The 25,381-nt window shown below is 38.3% G+C and overlaps 2 protein-coding genes, 1 long non-coding RNA gene and 1 pseudogene across 4 annotated transcripts; 3 read left to right on the top strand and 1 right to left on the bottom strand.

Moving 5' to 3' along the window:
* The first annotated feature begins 4,884 nt into the window (after window positions 1-4,884).
* Window positions 4,885-18,416, top strand: LOC149111813 (uncharacterized; annotated as a pseudogene). The gene is made up of 14 exons (XR_016207023.1): window positions 4,885-5,928; window positions 6,404-6,641; window positions 6,804-6,912; window positions 7,192-7,295; window positions 11,854-11,969; window positions 12,276-12,349; window positions 12,449-12,726; window positions 12,991-13,142; window positions 13,324-13,408; window positions 14,517-14,728; window positions 15,238-15,330; window positions 15,815-16,031; window positions 16,276-16,362; window positions 16,634-18,416. The product of XR_016207023.1 is annotated as an uncharacterized LOC149111813 (transcript).
* On the top strand, window positions 9,873-11,382 carry LOC149111814 (uncharacterized). Its single transcript, XR_016207511.1, has 3 exons — window positions 9,873-10,089; window positions 10,172-10,214; window positions 10,980-11,382. It is a non-coding gene; the product is annotated as an uncharacterized LOC149111814 (long non-coding RNA).
* A 1,440-nt stretch (window positions 18,417-19,856) lies between the features above and the next one.
* Window positions 19,857-25,077, bottom strand: LOC110041758 (uncharacterized). Its single transcript, XM_020747074.2, has 2 exons — window positions 24,972-25,077; window positions 19,857-24,579 (listed from the first exon to the last, which is right to left on the bottom strand). The coding sequence occupies exons 1-2, from the start codon at window positions 24,996-24,998 to the stop codon at window positions 23,944-23,946; spliced, it is 663 nt and encodes a 220-aa protein (XP_020602733.1). The 5' UTR covers window positions 24,999-25,077; the 3' UTR covers window positions 19,857-23,943.
* Window positions 21,643-22,767, top strand: LOC149111812 (testis-specific serine/threonine-protein kinase 4-like). Its single transcript, XM_089290450.1, has one exon. The coding sequence runs from the start codon at window positions 21,643-21,645 to the stop codon at window positions 22,765-22,767; it is 1,125 nt and encodes a 374-aa protein (XP_089146576.1).
* Window positions 25,078-25,381: the final 304 nt, after the last annotated feature.

Here is a 25,381-nt window from a genome sequence, read left to right as displayed (position 1 = left end):
TGTCCACAATTAAGCCTCACATAGTCGTGAAAGTTGTCTTGCACGGGACACGTCGCTAAGTCACAAGCAATTAATGGATCTGGCTCGTTCCTGGAAAAGCGTATCCCATTGGTAAGCATCGCTGGTCGAGCGTTGCGTCGAGAACGGGGAATAGTACCGCTATAAGAACGGGTGACCCGAAAATACTGACCTCCGGTCCGTGGACCCCCACTACGGACCGGGTCCACGGACTACCTACGGACCGGTCCACGGACTACTACTACGGACTCCTTTACGGACCACCCCCAAAATAGGATAAAAAATCAAAATAAAGATTACTTAGGTATGGGTCGCACTTGGGAAATCTTTGCCACAATTTGTTTACTTTGCGGTGGAAATCTGTCATCGCGCGCCGTTGCCTAGTGCGACTGCAGGTTTTTCGCTTTAGCAAAAACTTTGCGAACCGGCAAAACATCAAAGACGCCGTAGTGCTTGGGTGGGGCAGGCAGATTTTCGAAAAGTCGAGCCAAACAATGGGAATCACAGCGTTAACTGTCAACGCTTGTCAGCGTAACATGAAAAACGATACGCGCGGGAAGTTCAGTTCTAGTTCGCGGTCTTTCATCATGAACGGACGAAGTTATTATTGTAATCTCGCACAATTTCAAGGTTTTCATGGTTTTTACGGCGATAGCATGGAATACCCGCAGTATGTTCCCGTCTACCATGTTATGACTGGAAGGGGAATGCAACCGAGCACTTCACATGCGAGCATTGCGCAGGAAAACACACTATCGGCCAGTTCCGTGCAAGCAAGCGCTTCACAAGCGTCGTCGCCTTGGTCTTCCCAATCGTCTCCTAATCATGAACCCGTTGATACTGGAAAATGATCTTATGAAAGATGGTCAGATAACGAAGAAAAAATGCTGATCAACCTGTGGGCCGAGAATTTCGATCCCATCAACAGCAGTCAAGCCCGCAAAGCTTGGGATGACATCGCCAAGCAAATACATTTAAAATTTGGTACTGACAATCATCTCCCACTTGTGCGACCCTCCGTTTCTGTCTGAAAGTTTTCCTTTCCGGTTGCGGTTTCAAATTTTTGTGGTTTTTTAGCCGGCAAAGATGAAAACTTTTCCCAAGTGCGACCCATACCTTACTGCTTCTCCAATAGATCACTCGTGTCGGCGAAATTTCGAGCGTTAAGCTGGGAAAATGGAACAGACCTGGGTTCAGTCTCAGGCGCAAGTTTTATCATTGCACATTGCCATTTCCTTTGGTGTGGCTATAAGTATGTATGAAAGACCGGGAAATCTCTGGGAAGCCTTGACATTTGTGCTGCTTCGAGTGCATTTCCTTCGCCATTTTGTTCAGCTCATTCTCCCGCAGTTTTGTGAACTCGTCCAAGGCTTCACAATTTGCTTAACAGAATTCAATTATAACCAAGTTAGAACGACCTAAAATCACGTCTTTTGCAGCCCGATTAAGCCACAAACAGAAGGTAAGAACTTTCCATCTTTTTGCCATTGGCATCTCTTCTCCCCGAAAACAGGTTTTAGACATTATTTTGGGGTTTTAGTATATAGTATATTTAGTATATATGGCGACAAAAGTTAATCCCATCAATGAACATGATGCATGTTACCCCATTTAGTTCTGTAGATGCTACAACATTCAGTTTAGTCATGTGAATATTTCGTCATGAAATACAGAATCAGTATACATCTTGCATAACATTTAGACATTTGTTAAAGTAGATTTTCAATAATACACGAAAAAAAGGGCCATTTTTGTACAGTTTTAATTTGGAATTTATTTTCAAAAGTCCCGTTGATAAAAACTATCCTGCTCCTTTAAGGGGGAGTTAAACCTAAGTAAAGCTAACTTTCTCATGTGGTCCAGTGCAGTTCTCTTATTATCCCTTTAAAATGTGAAGCAAGCTAAAAATGTCTTCAAATTATAATGCTTAGGGGAATTTTATGAAGGAGAAGAAATGAGATACGTGGATTGGAACTAAATGATGAAAAATGAGGGTTTAGTTAAGATTCAAAATTATCTGTCAAATTGAAAGATGGTGGTAGTCTATTTGCCAGTGCATTTTTATTTCCCTACTTTATTCCTTGCTCAACACTCATCCAGGTTCGTAAAAATTCTGGTTTAACTCCCCCTGAAAGTATTGTCTGTGTAAGTCTTTGATAGAACTCAACAGATTTTACTTGACAGAACTGAACTGATTTCCTTTTAGAATATATAGGATAAAGCAGTAAATATAAACTGTAGGTAAAACACAACTTCATATTTCCAATAAAGAAGTAGCCAAGTGGCAAAGATTCTCTGTTGTACGAACATTTATATGTAACCTCCCAATTACTTAACTTTGTAATATAGATTTAAATTGAACTTAATGTCAATTATTTGTTAATAAGTCACGCAATATTTCAAACTTTAACAGTCACGAATGACTGTTAAACAGTGACACAAATTTAACATAACATTTTAAAGTTCTCTCTGGCCTTAAGAGTGTCTGTTTTGAGTGTTTGGCCAACCTTGAGCATGAGCAATCTCAAGATAAACTCGATGACTATAGCAACTATTACTTGAGATAATGTTACTGGCAGTTATAAACCTTAATCTAGATTGTATTGGAATCTCTCCACAACTAGCTGACGCAGGCTACCAATGACGATGAGACTGCTATCACTGGTTATTTTTGATGACACCTTTGTTCAGACGGGATTGATATGGTAGTGCCTCGTCCATGTCGCTAGCTACCAGGCATTTGTTCCCTTGTTAAAGAAATGACAGCGCTCAAATCTAGCAAAACAATACAGCTGATCATCTGGGCTCTCGAATCCCACAACATTGGATTTTATGGCCCTGGAGCAACCCGCACACTTTCTGATTTTGCCTGCAATCGTTTTTACAACCAAAGGCCCAGAGGGTGGTGAATCGACTGGTCTAACTGCTCTTCTTATGACAAGGGTTGTTGGATTTACAGCTTCAGCTTCTTTTGCAGTCGTATCTGTATCCAATGAATGGTGCACCACTACCTCAGTTTCAGGTAACGATCGCTTTCGGGATTGTGCTTTCCCTCCAGCCTTTTTTGGAGCGATAGCTGCTGAAATGTTGCTCAGATTTCGGCCTCCATAGGCCTTTACAATGTTTGCCACACAATGTAGATGGATTCCAATGGCCAAACAATGATGACAAAGGTTATTTCGGCCAAAGAAAATGCAATTACATGTACATTTTCCACTCTTGAAGCACTGAACTCGGTGAGGAAGTGTTCCTCCACTGTCCACAAAGTATACGCTGTCTTTGAAACCCTGGCGAAACTGATCATTGTTCAGCGCAGTCTTGGCTTTTTCCAGGAGACTTGCATGTTCCTCTTTGGAAAAGTTGCCACTTAGCGCTAGGAGCTCGCTGAGATCGCAAGCTGATTGCCCTGTAGAGGTTTGAGCTGAGGAAATGGACAATGATGTGATCTTAAAATTGAAGCACTTCTTGTAGGCTTCTGGATCAGGACAAACTTTGCTGACCTTTTTAAGGAAAGCCTTTCGCTCTTCTGGGGTCATCTCTGCATGACTCTCTGTCAGCAAGTGTTGCTGAAACTGATGGCAGACCTACCATTAGTCGGACAACTGAAACCATGCTAGTTCCTCTTCTTGGTCAAAGGACTGCACAAAGTCATAGAGGCCAATGATGAATCTGTCCATGTCCTGGAGGAGGAACTTTGTCCAGTCTTTCATCATGTCGTTTACTGACTCGGGCATGTTCTGCTCATATGGCTTGTTTCCCAATCCAAGGTCTTTCAGAACAAATGCGGCCATCTTTTTGCGCATGTCATCAAGCTTTTGGGTGCGAAAATATTGTGTAAAGGCAGGTGGGCCAGTTTTCTCAGACCTTGCAGGGTCTCCCACTCTTCCATGAGTGCTGTTGCTTTCCTGTTAAACTCTTCTAGTGAACCTGCCCCAATTAATCCGCTCTTTGCTTTGAAGAGATCTTCACAAATGCGGGATACAAGTGCTGAAGACAGGCCAAGTCGTCTACACTTCTCCTTGATATTTCTCCGGCTGTGGATGTAACAAACAAAAGGTGCTGCATTCAAGAAACCGGCAGCAAGGGCATTCGTTAAAGCGCGTTCATTATCTGTTCCAGCGGCACGCAGGAATTCACTGAGACCAGGAATTTCACGATTAAGACAATGGATAAAGGATATGTACATGAATTCTTCCATGAGGAGCTTTGCCCAAGAAAAAAATTCTCAGCAGGATGCGTAAAATGAAACCTTGGCTTGTCACAGTGAGGCGAGAGATCTCAGTTATCACACGGCCGAAATTAATTATCTTTTTTTGATCCTGTCATGCAACAAAATAAACCAGACGCCACAATCCACGCGCGAGTCTTAATTTAAACACGAGAAGACTTTGGCAATTTTCTTTCGCAAATATGCAACAAGTGAAGATGTGAAATCGAACCGACTTTTTACTTGCGGTTCTCTGATTGCTGAGCACCTTTATTGAACGCTTGCTGTTTTTGGATTCGCCGAATTTAGTCAACGGCAGAGGAAACTAAAAATAGTGACAGTAAAAGAAGAAGTGACGTTATGAAACTAAGTTTGAACGACATGGAGATAGGCTTCGTTTCTTTGTTCGTTTTCTTTAATCAGCTAAAATTTGTTAAAGCGTGCGTTAAGCATAGGTAAACTCGGTGTCGTCGGTCACATAACTTGCGTGTAACGCAAACGGTTAGTTTCCAGTACCTCGCTTGTGTCCTGGCTATTGTTTTCGGATGTCTGCAGAGGATTTGTGTACTTGCTTGTGATCGCTATTGTGTGTCAAAGGTAATTTCTTACTAACTGGGTAATATTCTACTTTGGCGGGACTTTCAAGTTTCAAAAGCATCATGTTTTTGATTTGTAACTCACTTGAAGCATCGATATGGTGGGAGACGAACCGTCGTCCTCCTCCGCGTTTAACGTTTCCAGTCTTTCAAGGGTTACAAGTTCGTCGCTTGACCCTCGAAAGCATTGGTATGTCCTTACCAAAGAAGTTTGTCGAGGTTACCCGAAGGATTTCGCCAGGAATGAAATTTTTAAGTCATTTCCAAACGAGCTTCGAAGTGTGGCTCCGCGGGAACTCGGCGTATTCAAGCGACTTCCGAAGAACGCCAAATACAGTATATGTCGCTTCGACCTTTGGTTTAATTGCCGGACTACTACGTCAAAGCGGTCGTTCAGCTAGTGGCTTTCTGAATTCAGCTGTATTCACGCCGATTGTAAATCTCCTAAACTCCATCGCCTTGGACATGGAGCACCGCGATGCCATGGACTTCGCTTTTGGCGGGAAAGCGTGCCCAGTTATTCAAGCCTCTGAGGAACTCCAAGCAGAACTGGCGGAAAAATCACGGTCAATTGAATTCCTTGAACTCAAACTAAAAAACCTTCAGGGTCAGGTTGTTGATCTTGAAACGAGTTTAAGTGATTTTTCTTCTTCAGAGCCAACATGCTGTTCGACTCCTGTCAACTCTCGTTCACCATCATCGTGCTGCAGTTCGATCGAGGAGACAAAATGCAGCCCAGACCTCGGATCGACGACCAGAAAACGACAAGTTGTAGCCAAGTGCAAGGAAGTGCTAGATTCAATCAGTGACGTCTCTGAAAAATATAAAGAATCAATTGCTTGCGTTCTAGGAAACAGTTTTATTTATGGTGATGATGCTCAGAGAGAAAACGTGAGAAACCACATCTCGGAGGTCATAAATATTGTAATGGACTCAAAGGGGTCGAAGAAAGGCTTTTCTGAGCTTCTGTCCTCAGAAACACACGCTCGTGTTTTCCAGAGCATGAGAGTTCCGGATTGGGTGCTGTTGTATTTCAAGCTGCACACAAAGTTGCCTGATTCAGCATGGCAGACGCTGCTCAATTTGACCCAACTTGGAAAGACCGGGGTGGGTGCACTTCTGGGTAATGATGAGTGACATGAAAAGCTTTTGTTCCCTTTTTCTATTTATTGTTCTTAGTTTTGTTTGCATGCTGCTGCTTTTCATTCATTGTTGATTTGCTCAATATAATGGTTATGTATTCTCCAAAAAATAAATTACCATTATTACTTTTATCAAGGCTACTTCCCAATAAAAAATGTGTGTCTAGTATAATTTATCAGTTTCACAATGTATTGAGCATTTCAATTTTACTCAGAGTGATCGCCAAAGACAACAAATCAAATATCGTAATAGCACAAGGAACTAGCTAGAAGCAAGGAAACACAAGTGACCAAATCACATATGCCAAATCGCAATTGGATTTTTTTTTGCATCTGATTGGCTGAGAGGGAAGCACGACCAACTTGACTTGATAAGAGATGACTGTATATAAGAGTTAAATTTATGCCTCCATTAATAGTTTCCTTCTATTTATCCTTAGCGATCCAGTGATACACCTTTACTTCTTTCAAAAAATGAAATCAAGGCTGTAAAGAAGTTAGTATTTTCTGTTGTGCGGAAAACGCTGAAAATTGGTAGAGTCAATGATGCTGACTTTGAAGCATGCGATGTGGACCTACAATCTGTTCTTGTCTGGGCCATACGAGAACAGCGCCTTCATTGTTGTGACACTGAGGACCTGGAATTCAATGTTAAACTTGATGGCCGTCCTCTTGGTGGTGAGTGTATCAGTAACATATTTTAACTGGGTGTTTCATTTGTCTGCCTAACAGTATCTACTGCAGTATTTTTGATAAGATTGTGTCATTCTATGGGTTAATAATAATATGTTATGAATAGTTGGTAATAAAACTATTTATTTTTGGTATTTTGTTTTCAAGGGAAAAATCAAGTGGCTGTTGGTCTGGCCCCCATTGACTTTGCCAATAAAAGTTCTGAGAGCACCTTGTCAGTCTACCCTATTGCTATAGGGAATTGTAAAGAGAATAGGTCAGTGACTACTGATTGTGCAATCGTGAACAATTTTTTGCATTTGGATAAGAAAAAGTAGGCATTGAGATGTTGCTGTAAAGAAAAGAAACATTTATACATGTATTTCTCAGTCAGTTATTTAAGATGTAGTAGAAACTCTAGATAAAAAGAGTTCCCTTTCTTTCATGAGCAGCTTTAGTTGAATTTTGTGATGAATACATTTTTTTCTGTTTATTACCTTCATTCAATTAAGGTGACGTTTAACATTTTTTATTTTTGTCCCTATTCTTATATTAGGGCAAATCTAAAGCAATTGATTAGAAATCTTAATTGCCAGAAGAATGTGATAAAAAAACATGGCATTGTTGTGGATGGAAAAAAGTACAACATCTCTTTCACAGGTACATGTAAATAGTGATTTAAACCAGACTGATGAGAAAGGGAATGAATTTTGAAATGCTTTTATTTATTTAATGGGACATTATTTGTGTTTATTTGGGAGAAAAACTAAGTTAAAGCGATCTCATAATTTTTTACAGGGATCAATTAATTGTGCAAAAAAAGCGATGGCAAATACTGTTTGATAATTGCCTTAATATTTATGGCACTGTTCAGTACCTTTAGTAACATTTTGCTGTTGTTCTAAATATCATAACAATCCTGCCATTAAATAGGGTTATATCAACATTAATACCACTGGTTCATAAGGAAATTGGACAAACTTATACAGTATGTGAAATGGTCCTTGGATATTGTTTTCCCCTGCGAAATAAATTCCCAGTAGTCTGGGAATTCCTAGGAATTCCTAGGAATTCTTAGGAATTCCAAGTTATTCCAAGACATGCAAATTATGCTTTATCCAAGACCTTGGAATTTCTGGGAATGTTTGGGAATAGTGGAAGTATGACTGGGAATTATTGGGAATTCCTAGGAATTCCAAGTTATTCCAAGCCATGCAAATTATGCTTAATCCAAGACCTTGGAATTTCTGGGAATATTTGGGAATAGTGAAAAGTATGACTGGGAATTTTTGGGAACAGCTAAAACACATGAAATATTGTGTTTGAAATTTCTATAAATTTCCCAAAATGTCAAAATTAAAGATGAACTCAGTGCATGAATCAGTTTCTGTGAATTAGTAAAACTCAACAGGATCATTTCCCTGGAGTTCCATACCTTTTTATTGTTGTCAAGCTCCAAGGTAATTATTTCCAAACAAATGTTACTATATTAATTCCAGTTTAAGTCTGACAACTCAACATAAAACTATAGCACTCATAACATTGCTTTTTAGATCCAACCTGATTTGTTAGTGTACAGTATATGTGCCCGTATGGACCCTTAAATCAAACACCCAGAGTTTAACTGATAGAAAAATGGATGCTCTCAGATCTGATAAATAGATTAGGTAAAAAATTCCTGTCAGCATAAATGTATATATATTATTTACAATTTCAATAAAACCAAAAGTATATATATATATGCATGTATATATTTAATATAATTGTAGATTCACACACATACCCATCACAGCCCACTGTTGAACAATTTTTGACTTGATCCTTTATGACTTTAGGAAAAAGAGGAAGACATCTCTCACAGATGTCAGAAATGAAAAGCTCCCAGTTTCCACACACTTGCTGTAAATTTGCAAAACTGTACTGTGACATTCTCTGGACAAATTACCGGTAGTTTCATTAAAACAAGGATATCTTTAGCAGCCTCTCATTGTCATACAATGTCTTGAAATTAAGGCCAGAATAGCCATACAGGCATATTCTTTGGCAGAAAATGTTCTTTTCTTGTGAACAATTAGTTTCACTTTCATCAGGGGAGTCCAGTGAATGGCCGTCAGTGTCAGAGTTCTCAATTTCTTCAGAGGAGTCAGAACTAGAAACTTCAACATCATTATCTGAATCACTGTCTGTGGACAAATCTGAGTTGTTGTGTGTATTACATCAATTGGTATTTCTGTGGTCTTTTCAGGTACAGTGTATAGGCAACTCAATTTCATCAAATGCTTCTGTGAAGCTTCAATTCTTGCATAAAGGTTGACTCCATAGTCCATCAAAGTCATCCACAACATTTCTGTCAACAGCCATCTCACTCACGCGAGCCGAAAACTCTGAGGTGTTCTGTTCATGGTGCTGGAAATGATCTCCAGGAAAACGTGATGCAAGAGAGGGAGATGACATCAACTGGTCAAATCTTGTAGATTTTGGTATGGGTATAGTGGGATCATCAATATGTTTCTTGTATTTCCTTGTCCTCGCGGTCACTTTAATTCATGACACAACAAAATCAAAAGAATAAAAAAGATTATGAGTTAGTGGGAAACAAATAAATAACTGACATAAATAAATGACAAATAAAAAAAACCTACATCTTGATGTATTGAAAAGACTATAGATCTCATATAATGTTAATCCTTATAAATAATTCAAAGGAAAAAATGATAAGCATTGCAAATTTCTACTTGCTGCATCGTGCTGACTGGGTGTTGAAACATGTGGGCTCTCAAAATAGATTTGGTGGACTTACAACAAGCTTAAGCTTATTTTGCAGAATTTATCTCGTTTTCTCAGGTCGATCTGAAACCTTTTAGGTGAATTTCGGCTTTTGGGGTTTTTAAAGAGTACACAATGCATTGCTTAGTTTGATTTATTTAGAATTATAGCTTATCATAACAGAAAATCCCTATAAAATTGGATTCCTTACCTTTGCAGTGAACTTGATTTAAGTGCCTCACGATCCTTTGTTATCTTGACAACCGTCGGGAACAGATCAACTAGTTAAAGTACGTTCCAGTTTCATCGATTTCTTCGTAAAAAGTTTTTGTAGTTTTTTCCTTTTGAAGCAAGACCCATCTTTCAAAAGACCACCAACACAGCGTGGAAAGGGAAGCAGAGTTACTATCGAAAGCGACTGGTCTGGCAACCTTGTTGCCAGTCTCTCTCTCCGTCTTCTCCAGTTTCCATTCTCTCAACTGATCAACTGAACCAATCACAGCACGCGAATTTTCACGTGACTATCCTCGTGACTGAGCGTGACAAAGATCGCGTTAGTCATTCTCTTTTGGCGCCCATCTTTGAATTTAGCGTTAACGGTTGATCGCTCGTGCGTATTAGTAGATTTCACTTCCAAAATTATATCAAAATGGTTTTTTCTGCGGTCCTGTGACTAGAAGAAAACAGCGTGAGTGTCATTAATGAGAAACATGTTATTCTTGGCGAAGATTTGGAGCTAAAAGAAAGTCTTACTGTAGATGTTTCAACAGGGAAAAATTCAAAGGGCAGATTAGCTGTATACAAAATTATTTGGTGAGTAATCAAATTCAAGTAACCCTATATTATACAAAGTAACTTCTTTTATTTAGACGAAAGCTTTTGAATGAACTTTGTCATCACGAATCATACACGAGTGGGTCACTCAGTCATGGCATGAAATGAATTCTGGCTAAAGCAAGGTTGAAACAATTTAGGTTGCCCAGAGGGCATACCTAAACAATTTGATTTGCGAATAACAAGTCGTTTCTCTCGCCACACTTGTTCAAACGAAACAAATATAGCAGTTCTCGCTGATCCCAGTCAAAGTTCTTGACAAAAACTCCAACGAGGCAGCCACAGTCTGCATGAGTTTGATATGTCTCCTGTGTGTTTCAGCCTGACTGTATGGCAATCCGTGTTGATCTTCAATTTTGTCCATCCGTATATTCTTTTGCGTTTACTCTATTATTTCAATGTTCCTTTAATGTTTTAAGTGTCTTTTTTAATATTTCTAATGTCTAAATTTGGCTAAAAACCGTGATATATATCCTCCAATTCGAGAGTTGTTGATACACTTATAGAAGAAGGAAAACCTTGATTTAGTCTACTGTAAGCTCAAGATTTATGTAACATATTTATCAATAGTATACAAGCACCTTCACAATTATCAAGTCTTCTCTTTTAACATTTCAACCAGCTTACAGTCAGGCCTTAATTAGCTGCATGTATTAAACTGTGAGCACATAAATATTTGGATCTTAGTCTTACAGTACCTCATATATATCGCAGTGTAATGTATTTTTTTAAATTTTGTTTTAGGTGTCATACAACAAAGATGAAGATGAAGAGGCTAGCTGCAGAATCAACAGAAATAACTGAACAGCAGCTAAGTTTGCCCAAACTCAGCCTTTTTTTAATTTTAAGGAATGTCTCAGTTTTGTTCTTATCATTGATTCCTTACAATCATGAAAATCCAGATATGTTCCACACAATAACAATAATTTAAGGTAAAATCTTGTGTATGGAAAATTGTTGGATTTGTAAACTAAAAAAGTAAATTATCTGAAAAAGTTCTCTTTTTATCAAACATGTAAAAGTTTGACCTTCATATCTGTTTTCAGTTTTACTTTTGATTCTTGATGTAATGAAAAAGAAACAGGATGATTATTCTTATGTTTAAATTCATGAGAGCCAATGTAATAAACCATTCATTTAAAACCTGTTTGATGTGATATGAGTGACTTTATTTGTTATTTTAATGCTAGGCATTTATCATCAAAATTTTGTCTGGCCTACAAATGATACAAAATTCCCAGTTTTTCTCAGATTTTCCCAAAAATTCCAACCTATTCTCAAAAAATCCTACAAATTCCAAGTTATTCTCAGAAATTCCTAGGAATTTTTGGGAATTTTAAGGAATTTTCAAGGTGAGTATATTTCAGTTGGAATTCCTAGGAATTCCTAGGAATTCCAAGTCAGCTCTATGTAAACTTGGAATTCCTTGGAATTCCTAGGAATTCCGAGTCCGAATTACCGTGAAAATTCACACCTTAGATTCCTAGGAATTCCTAGGAATTTTTTCCTAGGAATTCTTAGGAAATTCCTAGGAATTCCTAGGAATTCTTAAAGTCATCTCACAAGGGTTGCCTCATTAGCATGTGTTATGAATTGTTTCCCCTTATACGACCTTAAGTGACTCTGGACTACAAGGCTTTGCTGCTTCTCCTAAACAAAAAAGACGATGAGGATTTCCTCCTTGGTGGCAAGGGCTATGGAGTGCAGTGTTGTGCATTTTGTGATGCAATAAGGGTAAGGTTTTATATATTTACATGTAGTTTGATGGTAACTGCATTAATTAACACTTACTTGAATTGTAAACTGCATTTTAGTATAGGGTTCAGTGACTATCTGTATCAATCATGTCAGTTATAAATTAGTACTATTATCATCAATAAAATACTTTTATTTTTGCAATCCTAGTAAACACTGAATGTTAAGACAAGGAAAATAGATATCATTATCTAGTAGCTCTTTAGCTCTTTGTGGAAAAATTTTATGTTTTTTCCAGCATTCTAAATGAGGTCAATATTTCTATTGTCCATAACTTTATTTTAGGCTTGCACTTGCCATGGAGTTGCTGTGGATGAGACATGCCTGGATTGTTTAAGATCAAAAGCTAACATTGGAAGGTGAGGGTGTTGTGAGCACAACTGACTGGTAAATATAAAATAATGGAAATTTCCAGGTTCAACGTAAGCCACTGAGTGTGTATTTTTGCTCTTTCTCAGGGGTACAGGCCTTCGGGATGATCTCAATTTTCTTCTGGAGGAAGACTTGAGCAGCATAAATCTTTGCTCTCTACATTGTGAGATGCGAAATTGTGAGCAGCTTCTAGGCTCATTGGGTTTGTTTGCCTATCGAGTTGGAACCCTGGACAAGTTGAATGGTGCCTTGTCTGATTATGGGCCTGAAAACTGTAGAGGTTTTCCTAGAGTAACAGTTAAAGAACGGAAAGGACAACAAACAGCAATAGAGAGACAAAATATACATGTTGCATCTTTTTCAGGTACTGTCATCAGTCCTTTAATCTATTGTTCATCACCAATTTAATGCTGTCAGGAATATGCCAAATGAATGAACCCATTTACAGAGTGAACATAATTTATAACTTTGTGAACATAATTGCATACAGTCTTAGGAAACAACTTTTTCAATTTTCACTCCGATTGCAATGTGAAGGTCATGGAGTAGTATACATACTTGTGCCATTTTATGACACTGATGCAAGTTTGGTGGTCGGTATTTAAAGTCAAGGTAAATTCTTTATCAGGTTTGATGGAGAGAGAAGTTCTTAAAAACTTTGAAGAAATTGTAGCAAGGTCACTCCCCCTTGAGAAAGTTGCCCATTACTATGAGGAATGTTCTGGAGCTGCAAGAGACGTTCTGCTAAACTATGTCACCTTTTTTGAACAGAGGATATCGGTGGGTTAACTCATACATGTAGCAAGATTTTAAATATCTTACGTTACTGAGCAGAATTTAATGCTTTATATCATTTTAATACACATAATTTCAGGTTGGGTTGAGATGACTTGTAAGGGAATAAATAATTATGTTTTACAATAAAAACTTACAATGTAATTAACAATGTCCTTATTTGTAGTTTGTAGATGAGATACTCGACCGGGGAACCTTTGTTAGAGACTATGGTGTGCGGCAAGAAACAATTGACCTCGATGACACAAAAGGTGAAAGGACATCTCAACGAAGCTCATTAGCTTACTATATTTATAAATTGTTCACTTAATAATTTTTTATTTACTCATCAGCCTATTCAATATTCATAACTTTCTCAAGATCTGAAATTGTTCTTAATGGAGCTACAGTTCAGTCAAGGCTTCTTTGCCTAAATTTTCAAGTTTCTCATTTTATTTGTAATCAAATTGAATTTCCCTCATGCTTGACCACCTATGTCTTGGATTACTCCTACCTATTTGATGTTTGTTTACCCTGGGAAACTATTATTTTAAGGTTTCCTTACCAGTTGGGATTCTTAATATAGTTGAACCTCCTGTAAGCCACCACCCAAAATGTGAAGCCTAGGTGGTCGCTTATGGTAGGTGGTCGCTTATGAGAGCTTAGACCATAATGGGTCAAAAGTTTTCCTCATTAGAATATGATAACTGCCGAGACTTAACCCATGAACGAATGCCGATGCAATGTTTTATTCATGTGAAAGTCAATTTCGAGAAAAACATCTGGTTCTTCCCATTGAGAAATTGAGATAATGCTACAACACCTTATCCAATTTATGCTCTACTATCTGTCAAATGGTTGCTTACTGGAGGTTAAAAACAAAGGAAAATTTCAAACTTTTAGCTCTAAAAGTAGTCGCACTCACTAAAAAGAGGTTTCAAATATACCGATTTGACTTGGAAACTTTTGGTATTTTGGAAAACTGGTCGCTGAGGAGAGGTGATTGCTTACGAGAGGTGGTCGCAACCAGAGTTTGGACTGTAGTTTATGTTACATTTGAAATATTTGTTTATTTATTTACAGTGGCCCCAATTAGCACATTTAATAGTGCTAAATACATTTGACACTTAAATAAAGTTATTATTATTATAATTATTTAAAGTAAATTTCACACATTGTAATTTTGATGTAAATCCTTTATGCAAGAACCTTTACCCACATAAAGTCATCTGTCTCTCAACCCAAGGCTATGAATGGCTGGAAACAAACATAATCAGGGAAACCTTGGGTTGCTCCAGACTACAACAAATTGGTCCATTATATTCCCATTAAATGCTTACACTGACAATCTGTTGGATTCTTTCTGTTTTTGGCTGTAAGAACTTAAAGTGTTCTTGGAGAACCTAAAGGAGAACTGGATTAAAAGACAAAAAGAAGTCGAAGAAAGATTCCTGGAGCTGGAAGAACAGTGTGGCAATGAGGAACCCCTACCCAAGAAAAGGAAAAGAGGGAAGAAGAAAAAACTCATGGAAGACCACACTGATCCCTTCGCAAATTATGCAGCCCAACTTCAAATTGAATTTTTTGTCAAGGTAAACTTGTAGCTAACTTTGACATGCAAGTAGGTTGCATACACTCAATTGAGTCATTCACTTATAAAAATGCCTGACTGGAAAATCAGTGTTGTTCAATAACCAACATTGTCAACTGAAAGATTAGCAGTTTTATTTGTGAAGAAACAAAAAGTTTAACTGCAGCAGTTGTAACTTTATTTGACTAATACTTAACTGATGAAAGAATGAAGGATGTGAATACAGCCATAACACTACTGGAAAAATTAGCTGAAAAAATTTCAGGCTCTAAATGGGATTCAAAACCATGACCTTTGCATTACTGTTGCAATGCTCTACCAACTGAGCTGTCAAAGCCACATGAGAGCGGTCGTGTGTGGGTTGGGCCCTATATGTTCAGTGGACGTAATACTCAGCTGAAATTTTTTCATGTCATTTTTCCAGTAGTGTTATGGTTGCATTCGCATCCTTCATTCTTTCATTATTTAATTGCTACTGTTGGACATCTATTACCATGTAATACTTGTCAGGTTTGCTGTGATTGGAGGGAAATTGCCCACACAATGCGTGACAGAGTGTTCGAAGACCATGAAGAGCAATTGATTGATATCCATGATGTGAAGGTATTATTTTTTATATTGAAAACAATTATTATTCTCTTACGAAGCTGTTGTGGCCATAGCCCTTGGTCCATATACACACTTGCTTAAACTTTTCTTGAGTTTGTTTGAATTAACTGAAAATGGTAGGATATCACCTTTATGAACTAAGTTATTCAATACATACAGTGGTTTAAGTCCATTTTTGTTTTAAGCATTGCATCTAGACTTGACAGGTATGAAACTGGTTTGTGCAGAAATATTCAGGAATGATCAGTTACTCTTACTAAATCCAACAAGGTTAATAGGCTGATAGAAAATAATTTCAACCATAGCTTTTCTACACTGGAATGCTAAAGCTGTATGTTACTGTCAAAAACTACATGCTTTTCTGTAGTGTCAAAATTATTGTGTATACAGTTAAAAATTTTACAGGTAGAGAGGGTTACCCATCTTTGATAATTTAATTTCTTATTACATTCTTGTTTTCTTTTGCTATACTCTCTAGTGCAAGGAGTGGGGCTTTTTGTTGAAAATGCTATTTGGACAACACCTTGGCACTGGTGATTATGGGCACCTTGTCATAGATCACAGTGCTATGCTCCTACGGCACTTTAGGTCCTTCTATAAATATTCTGGCCAAGGATTTGAGGCTTCTCACAAGCTACACAGACAATTGTATTCTAAGGCAACAAATCATGATTCATCTGGACCTGGCCAGTCATGTGAGTTACAAGATACTGTATTATTATCATCATCCTTGTCGTCATTATCATAACTGTTATCAGTATTAATTATAGTTATTTTACTTATTATAGTCCAGTCACACTAGTTTCAGTCACTTTTATTTCTCAATACTCCCTAGAGTGTCTGTTGAGGCCATAATGATATAGAATCAAGTTTAAATGAAAGTAAAATAAGTTGTAATATCAAATAAATTGGGTTTGAAAACATTTTCTCTTCCTATAGTGAATCAAATTCTCACGCATTGGTATGCAACCATGCTGCTGTCATTGAGATATTCATTCCAACAAGCTGAAAATTGCATTATGGCCAGTAAGTATTAAAAACCGAATTATGTGCCATGGATATTTTGTAATACTACATCAGTAGGTTAACTCCTTGTGTGCATTTTACACATGGAGATAAAAGGAAACCAAGTAAATAAACACTGAATTTAATTACACGTATATCTTAATGCAAAGTTTGTGACATAATTGTGTAACATTAGCATTTGCTAGCATGCAATGTTAATTCGAAACAGGTATGGTTTTCACTCCCTCAAGCACTATCTTTTCTTTTGTTTTTTGTTTTTTTTCATTCTTAGGAAAGAAAACATTTACCTACCGTGGATGTGGCTGGAAAAGTGCTGGTCATGAAATGAGATCTTGGACAGGAGCTATGAAAACTTGGGTTCAAGTAATCAATAATTTATTTGAGCAAATGTTTGGAAGTGACTTCCTTACATACTGCTATGATAAAGACCATGGCACGAGGGTCGAGGACACAGTGACATCCAGTATTTTAGAATACTGCCATGATCACTGGGAAAGTCAGTATGGTGTCCACATCAGTCCACAGCCACCACAAGATCTTTCTGGTAAGTGTCACCCAGTAGCTACCACCTTGGTTTCAGATACTGACATGCTGACTGAGCCAACCCCACTGCAAGATCTTTCTGGTAAGTGTCACCCAATAGCTACCAACTTGGATTTAGATTCTGCCATGCTGAATGAGCCAGCCCCAATACTCATTCCAGAATCTGAACCAGCTAAATGTAACTTGGAGTCTGTCACTTCTCATTCATCTCCTCAACTAAAAGCTGCAGTTGTCATTGAGGATCAAGGTGAGACCATCCTGTCACAGCAAACTGCCTTGCAAGTTGCTATGGCCAAAGCTAGCACAAGAGGTGAAGAAGCTGCTCTACACAGTTTACTTCCACCTCTGGCATCAAAATTTCCCTTGGCACTCCAGCCAGTTTATGGTAAAACCTCGAATGCAGATCCCTTCTCATTAACAGAGCGTCCCTGTAAAAGTGACATCCAGAAGGCTCAGAAAGTTCTGCTTGATGCTAAAAAAGCAGGCATGAATCCTACTGGTATTGACATTGAAGGCAAGGGTCAGTTTTCTGAGAGTGCCCTCTGTATCCTAAAACGCTTCTGCACACTAGCTGACACTACTCGCAAAGTGTCTGCAGAAGCTAACTGGCTTTCAAAAATGAAATGCTCACCTGAAGATCTTGTACGATTACAAGATGCCCTTTGGCATCATCCAACAAACCACCCAATACTAAAGTACGGTAAGAAGGGATTGGATTCCATGTCATTTTCTGATCTTGTTGAGGAATGATATATCGATAGCTTTGTCATTGATATATGCATCGGTAAGTTTTTGGATGACGCCAGAGAAAATGGTAAGAATGACACTGTGTACTTTCCCACACAATTTTATGATTGGATGAGCTGCAACGACAAGAATTTCCAGCAGCTGCAATTAAATGAAACAACAAAGCACCTCTCAAACATCGATGATTTGCAGCAAATTCTAGTGCCAGTTTACATGCCTTACCATTGGGGCTTAATCTTTGTTGATTTAGCCCAGAAAGAGATGTACTTTGATGATGGCCTGCAGTCAGCAGTTCCTACCATGTCCCTTCCATCAGTCAAGTTGTCATTAGAGTTACTCTCTGAAATGTACCCACACCATCCACTTTTTCAAACAAGGTTTTGGAAAAACTATCCAAGGTTTCGGCGCTTTGGTATGCCATCTCAGGCACCGGTTAATTCAAAAATGATCGGCATTGGAAGCTGTGGGATTGGTGTGATCATGGCTGCAAGGGATATGATTCAGAATGGGTCTTCATGCATCAACAACTTCCTGTGGAGATTTTCTGATATGGATCAACACAGGAAAACTTTAATGTTGCAGATCCTTGACTGGAGTACTCCATAGAACCAAGGTGTCCTACACTACTATTCTTCCTGTCTTGGCTAGCCAGTCACATGTAGACTCTGGTTATTTGAAGGCAGAAAATCTTCATTTAGCTAGTTCTGCCTCTCTTGGGTAGTCAGTCCTATTTAGACTGTTGTTATCTGAAGAACAGAACTTTTATTTTCACCTAGTTCTGTCTCTCTTGGGTAGTCAGTCCTATTTGGTCTGTTGTTATCTGAAGAACAGAACTTTTATTTTATTTTATTATTATTTGCTTAGTTTTTAATTATTTATTAACTTTTGTTAATTTTTTTGATGATTTTATTTTATTTTTTCTTTTCTTTTTTATTGATACTCATTTCTTTCATTTATTTTGACCCAGTTCTGTCTCTCTTGGGTAGTCAGTCCTGTTTGGGCTGTTGTTATCTGAAGAACAGAACTTTTACCTCATTTTAGTATTCATTTATTTTTAATTCTATTGTTATTATTATTATTATTATTATTATTATTATTATTATTATTGTTGTTGTTGTTTTATTATTATTTTTTTTGTTTATTTTTTTTTTTGGACCCAGTTCTGTCTCTCTTGGGTAGTCAGTCCTGTTTGGGCTGTTGTTATCTGAAGACAAAGACCTGTTTTTGTTTTTTCCTTATCCCCCCACTGTTTTTCCACCTCATGGTCCGTACCTTGTCGTGGTGAGGTGGCTTGTGTGCCTCAGTGACCTGTTTGAAGTAAATCCAGTGAAAGATACAGTTTCTTGATATACTAAATCAATTGAAAGGTAGAGGCCAGACTAAAACGGACCATCCTTTCTTAAATGCCTTTGCGTAAATTTCAGACAGATTTTAATCAGTTGGAATTCTATATGCCCTGGTCTGAAGTGGACCTATTTATAACATCCGACAATCACTTCAAACCATTAACCTGATAAGAGGATACCAAGGCCTTTTTATAAGAGATGTCAGAATTGAAGCCTGGAATACCTGGCATAATAGACCCAAACAGAAGGAGGTATGATAGTTTTTTTCTGCTTTCCCTTTCACAAACATTTAATGTTCTGTTTGTTTAATTTATAACAATATTGTGATTTCTTACTCTGTATTGTTTCTATCGAGCAGTTTGTTATACTTGGGCTGTTGTTATTTAAGGGCATCATCATCATCATCACTATCATCATCATCATCATCATTTCTTTTAACCCAATTCTGTCTCTCTTGGGTAGTCAGTCCCATTTGCATGGGCTGTTGTTATCTGAAGAACAGAACTTTTCTTTATTTTATTTTATTTTTTTTACCCAGTTCTGTCTCTCTTGGGTAGTCAGTCCCATTTGCATGGGCTGTTGTTATCTGAAGAACAGAACTTTTCTTTATTTTATTTTATTTTTTTTACCCAGTTCTGTCTCTCTTGGGTAGTCAGTCCCATTTGCATGGGCTGTTGTTATCTGAAGAACAGAACTTTTCTTTATTTTATTATTTTTTTTTTTATCCAGTTCTGTCTCTCTTGGGTAGTCAGTCCTGGTTTTTGGGCTGTTGTTATCTGAAGAACACAACTTTTATTTTATTTTATTATTTTATTTTTTTTTTATCCAGTTCTGTCTCTCTTGGGTAGTCAGTCCTGGTTTTGGGGCTGTTGTTATCTGAAGAACAGAACTTTTATTTTATTTTATTATTTTATTTTCTTTCCCCAGTTCTGTCTCTCTTGGGTAGTCAGTCCTGGTTTTGGGGCTGTTGTTATCTGTTATTATTACTATTATTTTATTTTCTTTCCTCAGTTCTGTCTCTCCTGGTCAGAACCTGTTACATGCAGCACTCTTTAGTGTTATAATTTAACATTTTGTGTCCATTTCAGTCATTTTAATAATGTGGCAACTCTTTTAGGTCGCAAAGCAATGCAAAGTTGGCTGTTGTTAGCAAGAGTACTTATGAGGTATGAGAGCTGTTGGTATATACTTAAAGTTTTATTTTTGACAGACAAATGTTCCCTTAATCTTAAATTGTGTGGAATCCGGTAGAAGGAGACTGCTCCTTTCTGGATAGGTATTTTCAATCAAACTTGCACTTTCGAAACATAAAATCTGAGTGTCAACTTTCCGTGGTTATTGCTCGAAAACAGTTCATGCCACCAGATGACCCCAAACTCTCTGGTTGCTCTTCCTTCACCAGGTCCGACAACCATTTGAACTGGACGAAAAGTTGGCCGTCCCACGTCTTGCTCTCTCTTTGGCTGCCTCTAGTGCTTCTCTAGCATTTTGCGGTTCGTGTCTTTCCTCTACCTTCTTGTTTCGCAGGTAAGTCTTCTTAAGGTTTAAAGGAATGGCACTTTGTTGACCGAGGGCAGGTTACAGTATCATTCAGGTCGTGGTCTCTGTATTGGAACACATTGAACTTTTCCCTCCAAACGGGGGGACGTAGGTGCCTCTTTTCTCTGCCGCTGTTATAAATGCATTTGGCATGTTAGCTAACAAAATTTGGACGTACTCTTCCAGTACATAGTACCTTTCAACGCGACTCCATTTCCCTTAAACAAATATAGATATTGTACAACGCTATATTCATCATTTTCTCTGGTAACATCATTGGTTCTTGAGAACAAAACAATTTACCGCTTCAATCCTATTCGCTAGTTTGGAAGTTTCTCAGTCAAGAGAAGTAAGATAATGATAGTAAAACGTAGTCACTCCATTGCCACAGAAATTTTGCGATTCCGTTGTAAAGATTGGAGAAACAGAGGGGAAGTAAATGCAAGCATACTTACCGGCGGCCTTTGGATGTACCGGTAGACAGGAATTAATACTGTCCACAATGCCACTTATCCCCTGTTTGTAGCTTGAAGACCTTCACCCTCTTCTAATCCTTGAAGGTAGCCGTATGACCTCCTGACCATTGTAAAACGGCAGAAATGTCACCGAATGCGCATCGATATGATGTTTTGCCTTTCTGTGTCGAAATAACGCAGTAGTGGTATTAAATTCGGACGGACAAATCGTAGCGCGTTTTAAAAACAGCCACAGAAACAGCCATGTTTGCAAGAATGGTGAGAATCTCTGCGACTTAAAAACCTTCTAATAGCTTTTCATCATGCTTTTCATTAACTTATTTACACATAGGCTTGCTGTGATGGAACAAAGCTCTTTCAACAATGATCAATCGGTGAATAGCTGAATAGTGTGTGAAATAGGGGATGGTTTTCCGGCAAATATAGCTGCTTCCTGAGTTCTTTTTGCTCCACCAATCGTATACATTTAATATCCATTACACGTGCTTGCCAAACGCTTTCCGTCTCTCACTTTGGAAAGATCGCCCGTGAAATCAATTTTTCAACGATAGCTGTGAATAGTTTTTCATCTTGCAAATAACCGGTTCTTCCACTTATTGCTTCGTAAATTTTTAGCGTATTCATCCTTAATGGCTCGAAACAAACGGAAAACGATCAAAGATCCAGAAAAGTTGAAGAAAATTCGGAAAGAAGCAAAGAAAAGGTGGAGACAAAAGAAGGCTCAAGAAAAAGCTTTGAAAGCAGCGGCAGCCATCGCCGGCAACTCGGCAACTATTGGCAAAAAGGAAGAACAAGTGGTTAGGTCGGTGCGAGAAGTAGCGGAGCAGAAGGTTGAAGAAAAAACCATGAAAACAGCGGCAGCCATCGTCGGTAACTCAGGAACTATTGGTAGAAAAAAAGATCGAGTAGTAACGTCTGTGCGAGAAGTAGCGGAGCAGAAACGTGGCGAACCTGCTAACCCGCCGCGAAGACGAGTCGACGTCCAACACCACGTTAAAGAGATCAATCCCTCGTTAGTCGTGCGGACAGAAAAATTTCTTGGATCAGGAACATTTGGAAACTGTTATCTCGCTTATTACCGAGATCTGCTTGTGGCTGTAAAAGAGTTCAAGTCTGTGAAAAAGTGGAGCACTAACGACCTGAAAAAAGAAGTACGCCAGGAAGCGAGAATGATCAGCTACCTCGGAGATCACAGTGGCGTGCCTTTGCTATTTGGTGTTATAACTAAGAGCGAGCCGCTTCGGCTTATTACAAAGTTTCATGGCCGAAAACATAGAAGCCTGACCTTGTCCAGTGCCACTAGAAAAAAAAATTATCTGGACAAACCTGGTTGGCTCGGTGTGTTAACAAAAATCATCGAAGCGCTCATGCACATACATTCGTGCGGTATCCTGCACAACGATTTGAAAGCGAACAACGTCCTGCTCGAGGAACGAGAGAACGGGTCAGTAAACCCGGTAATTATAGATTTTGGCAAAGCACGCTTTGCGTCTGATACAAAGCCTGCGGTGGCTGTAACAATTTCCAAAAGAGAGGAGTACCAGAAGCGCTACCCTCATATTGCGCCCGAAATCGTGTGTGGAACTGGGATGCAAAGCTATAAATCAGACACATTTTCATTTGGAAGAATCGCCCTTGCTGTACTGGATTTGCTACCCACAGCAACTGCTCGATCAATTAAGATGGCCAAATCGGCTTTAAACGATGATCCTGAACAGCGTCCCTCGTTAAAGGAACTGCTTAGCGTCCTTTAAAGATTTGTCAATTGAAGTAAAGAAACTCAGTCGTTCTCAAATAGTTAAACAGGCCAGTATGAAGTAATTTTGTAAATATGTCTTATAGTGCCCTCGTTAGTTCACGTTTTCCTTTTTAGATGAAGAACCTCATATTGAAAATGTTACCGCTGGAATAGTGATATTTACGGATTATCTGTGTTTCTCTTCAAAAACTGTGCTTTCAGTTTAGTGTTGCGAATAGAGAATCATCACGTTACTATTAAGTTTTTTCGATGAGCAATGAAAGTACTGTTTCCGGTTATTTAGAATTCGACTTGTAAAGATATATATTCTTTTTTATCAGAGAGCGACATGCTTTTAATACCACTAGTTGTATATGTCTCCGAGGAACAGCGGCATTAACTAATTATTAAAAGTGTTTTTAGAGAGTAAATAATACGTGGTTTATGAGAGTTTTATCCAGTGACACCAACGCCGCGAAGACAAACGTGACCAAATTTCTCCTCGCAACATACAGTTACAGCCACGCGTGTTGATGTCTGGAAACCATTTGTTTTCATGTCATGAGATACTTAATTAAATTGGTTCGTGTTTCTTTCGGCATGCATTTGACCGCCGATAAGTGCGAAAAAAGTAATTACTGGAAATTCCTAGGGGACACCAAGAGCGTAGTAAACGTGTTAAATACGGTGTTCTCTGTCAGTTAATGATAAGCCATGGAGGAGAATTTCTCCTTCTTAGCCTAATTTGCATATTTTTTTTCGGAGGGCAAAGCTCGTCATGTTAGTCGTGCAGATCATGACAGGGCCTAAAAGAGAGGGATGGTTGTTTGCTCCCTTTACTCGAAGAGTTATGTTCTTAAAACTTGGTGCAAGCACATAGAATGGACCAAGTTGAAATGTAATATCAACTCCAAGTTCGGAGACCTGGTTTAACTTACTTTGTCGTGACAGCAAAACTTCACAATGTTGCTCAACTGTCGATCAGTAAATAACATGACTGTAGGAAGATCGTTGCGCACTACTTCACGGATGAAGCCAGGAAATGTGGTCTTCTGCAGCTCAAGAACTGATGCTAGTGGATCCTTGCTTACTCTATCGGCTAGTTTTCGGGTGAGGTATTCAACTTGCTTCGTGTTGCGTGGGAGGGAACTAATGCTATCAGTATCACAGATACCACCTGCCTCTTTTCTGGCTAAAGACAGCGCCCTCTTCGGACGAAATTCCACAGCTTTCTCGGCAACTTTAAGCTTAGTGCTCTCTTTGGATAGGATATGAGGCATATTGGACGAGGTTCGATTGCCATGCTTTTTGATCTTAAATCTTCTGGGCTCACCATCCAAATTGCAATTAAGAAGCGCAAGTGGGAACCATTTTTTAATATCTTTTGCAAATTCGATGGACACAATTGTCTTATGATATGACGTGTAGGAGGAACATGTGTAACTTCTTCTTTCACTGCAACTTCAGCACTTGCTTGAATGCTTACCTTTTCCAGCTCAACCACTTTACCCCCATCATCTCTAGTGATGGTGCAGAATTTTGCCTTGCAGCTAGTCATGTCCCATGACCCATTATCATTTGAAAACAAATCTTTTCTATGTTCCAGTGTATCAAGGCATAAGACAAAAGCTACATTGTCTTGAATTCCGATGGGAACTGCTTCGCTTATGATACCAGGATCATCTTCTTGGCAATTGAACAGAAACGGCACAATGTAAGGATTATCAAGGCTCTTCATCTGAGTTATCATCTTGCATTGAACGTTGTTATTATAGACCTTGTACCCATTCTCCTGCAGTTTTTCGGGTGATTTTGACACATCAAGGTTCTATAAAATATACAGTTTAAATCAAATAAATAAATAAATAAATGGATAAATAAATAATATGCATAATGATAATAATAATGATAATGATATTTAACCAGGGTAAACCCGTCAGCAAATGCTGTTATCAAGGGGAGCCCTGGACAACTAAAAATATAACCAAAATAACAATAACGGTCCTAAAAAAAAATTACAATATATGTATTGGTTTTGTACCAAATGAAAGGGGTGGGTCATGTGTATTCTAAGCACCACATTTTCAAATGCTCTGCCCCCTCCCCCCCCCCCCCCCTCAGTAGTTTTTGACCAATGCCTGATAAAAGGGTAAAAACAAGGAAAACAGGACAAGAGAAATAATTAAGTTAAAAATAATGTTTACTTAATACGACAAATACCTCTGTGAGACTTGTATCACTACCCATGGAATATTTTTGTTCACTGCCTGCATTGTCTTGGTCATCAATCAACTCCAGCAAATCACAATTCAATCAACACATTTACTTGGGCTATGTAACCTAATCATATGAAGATTGTTACTTGAGTCTTTTCTTCCTTTTTCATAAAAAAAATAAAAAATAAAAAATAAAAAGAGAGAACTGAGAGCAACTCTGATAGACTTCCCTTGCATTTCATTTGCTAAAAGAATTGTTATCAACTAAAAATCATATCTTTCAATATTCCTGCCTTCCTTCAAACAATAATAACAGTTTACTAAAAATTCAATTCAAATTAAAAACAAAGTAAATATGAAGTCAAATTGCCCATTAATTGGGAATTAAAGTAGCCAGTGGCCAGATCACATATT

Source organism: Orbicella faveolata, unplaced genomic scaffold, assembly GCF_042242905.1.
Source record: "Orbicella faveolata isolate gen_17 unplaced genomic scaffold, um_ofav_v1 contig_2, whole genome shotgun sequence".
Classification (NCBI taxonomy): Eukaryota; Metazoa; Cnidaria; class Anthozoa; order Scleractinia; family Merulinidae; genus Orbicella; species Orbicella faveolata.
The sequence above is the reverse complement of the archived record's forward strand: the minus strand, read 5'-3'. Positions and strand labels throughout refer to the sequence as shown.

Excerpts from the sequence above, each read along its gene's own strand:
- LOC149111812 (XM_089290450.1), top strand. The coding sequence starts at position 21,643 with ATGGCTCGAAACAAACGGAAAACGATCAAAGATCCAGAAAAGTTGAAG.
- LOC110041758 (XM_020747074.2), bottom strand. The coding sequence starts at position 24,998 with ATGGGTAGTGATACAAGTCTCACAGAG. Across the intron at positions 24,580-24,971 it reads GTGATACAAGTCTCACAGAG|AACCTTGATGTGTCAAAATC; the intron begins GTATTTGTCGTA and ends TATATTTTATAG.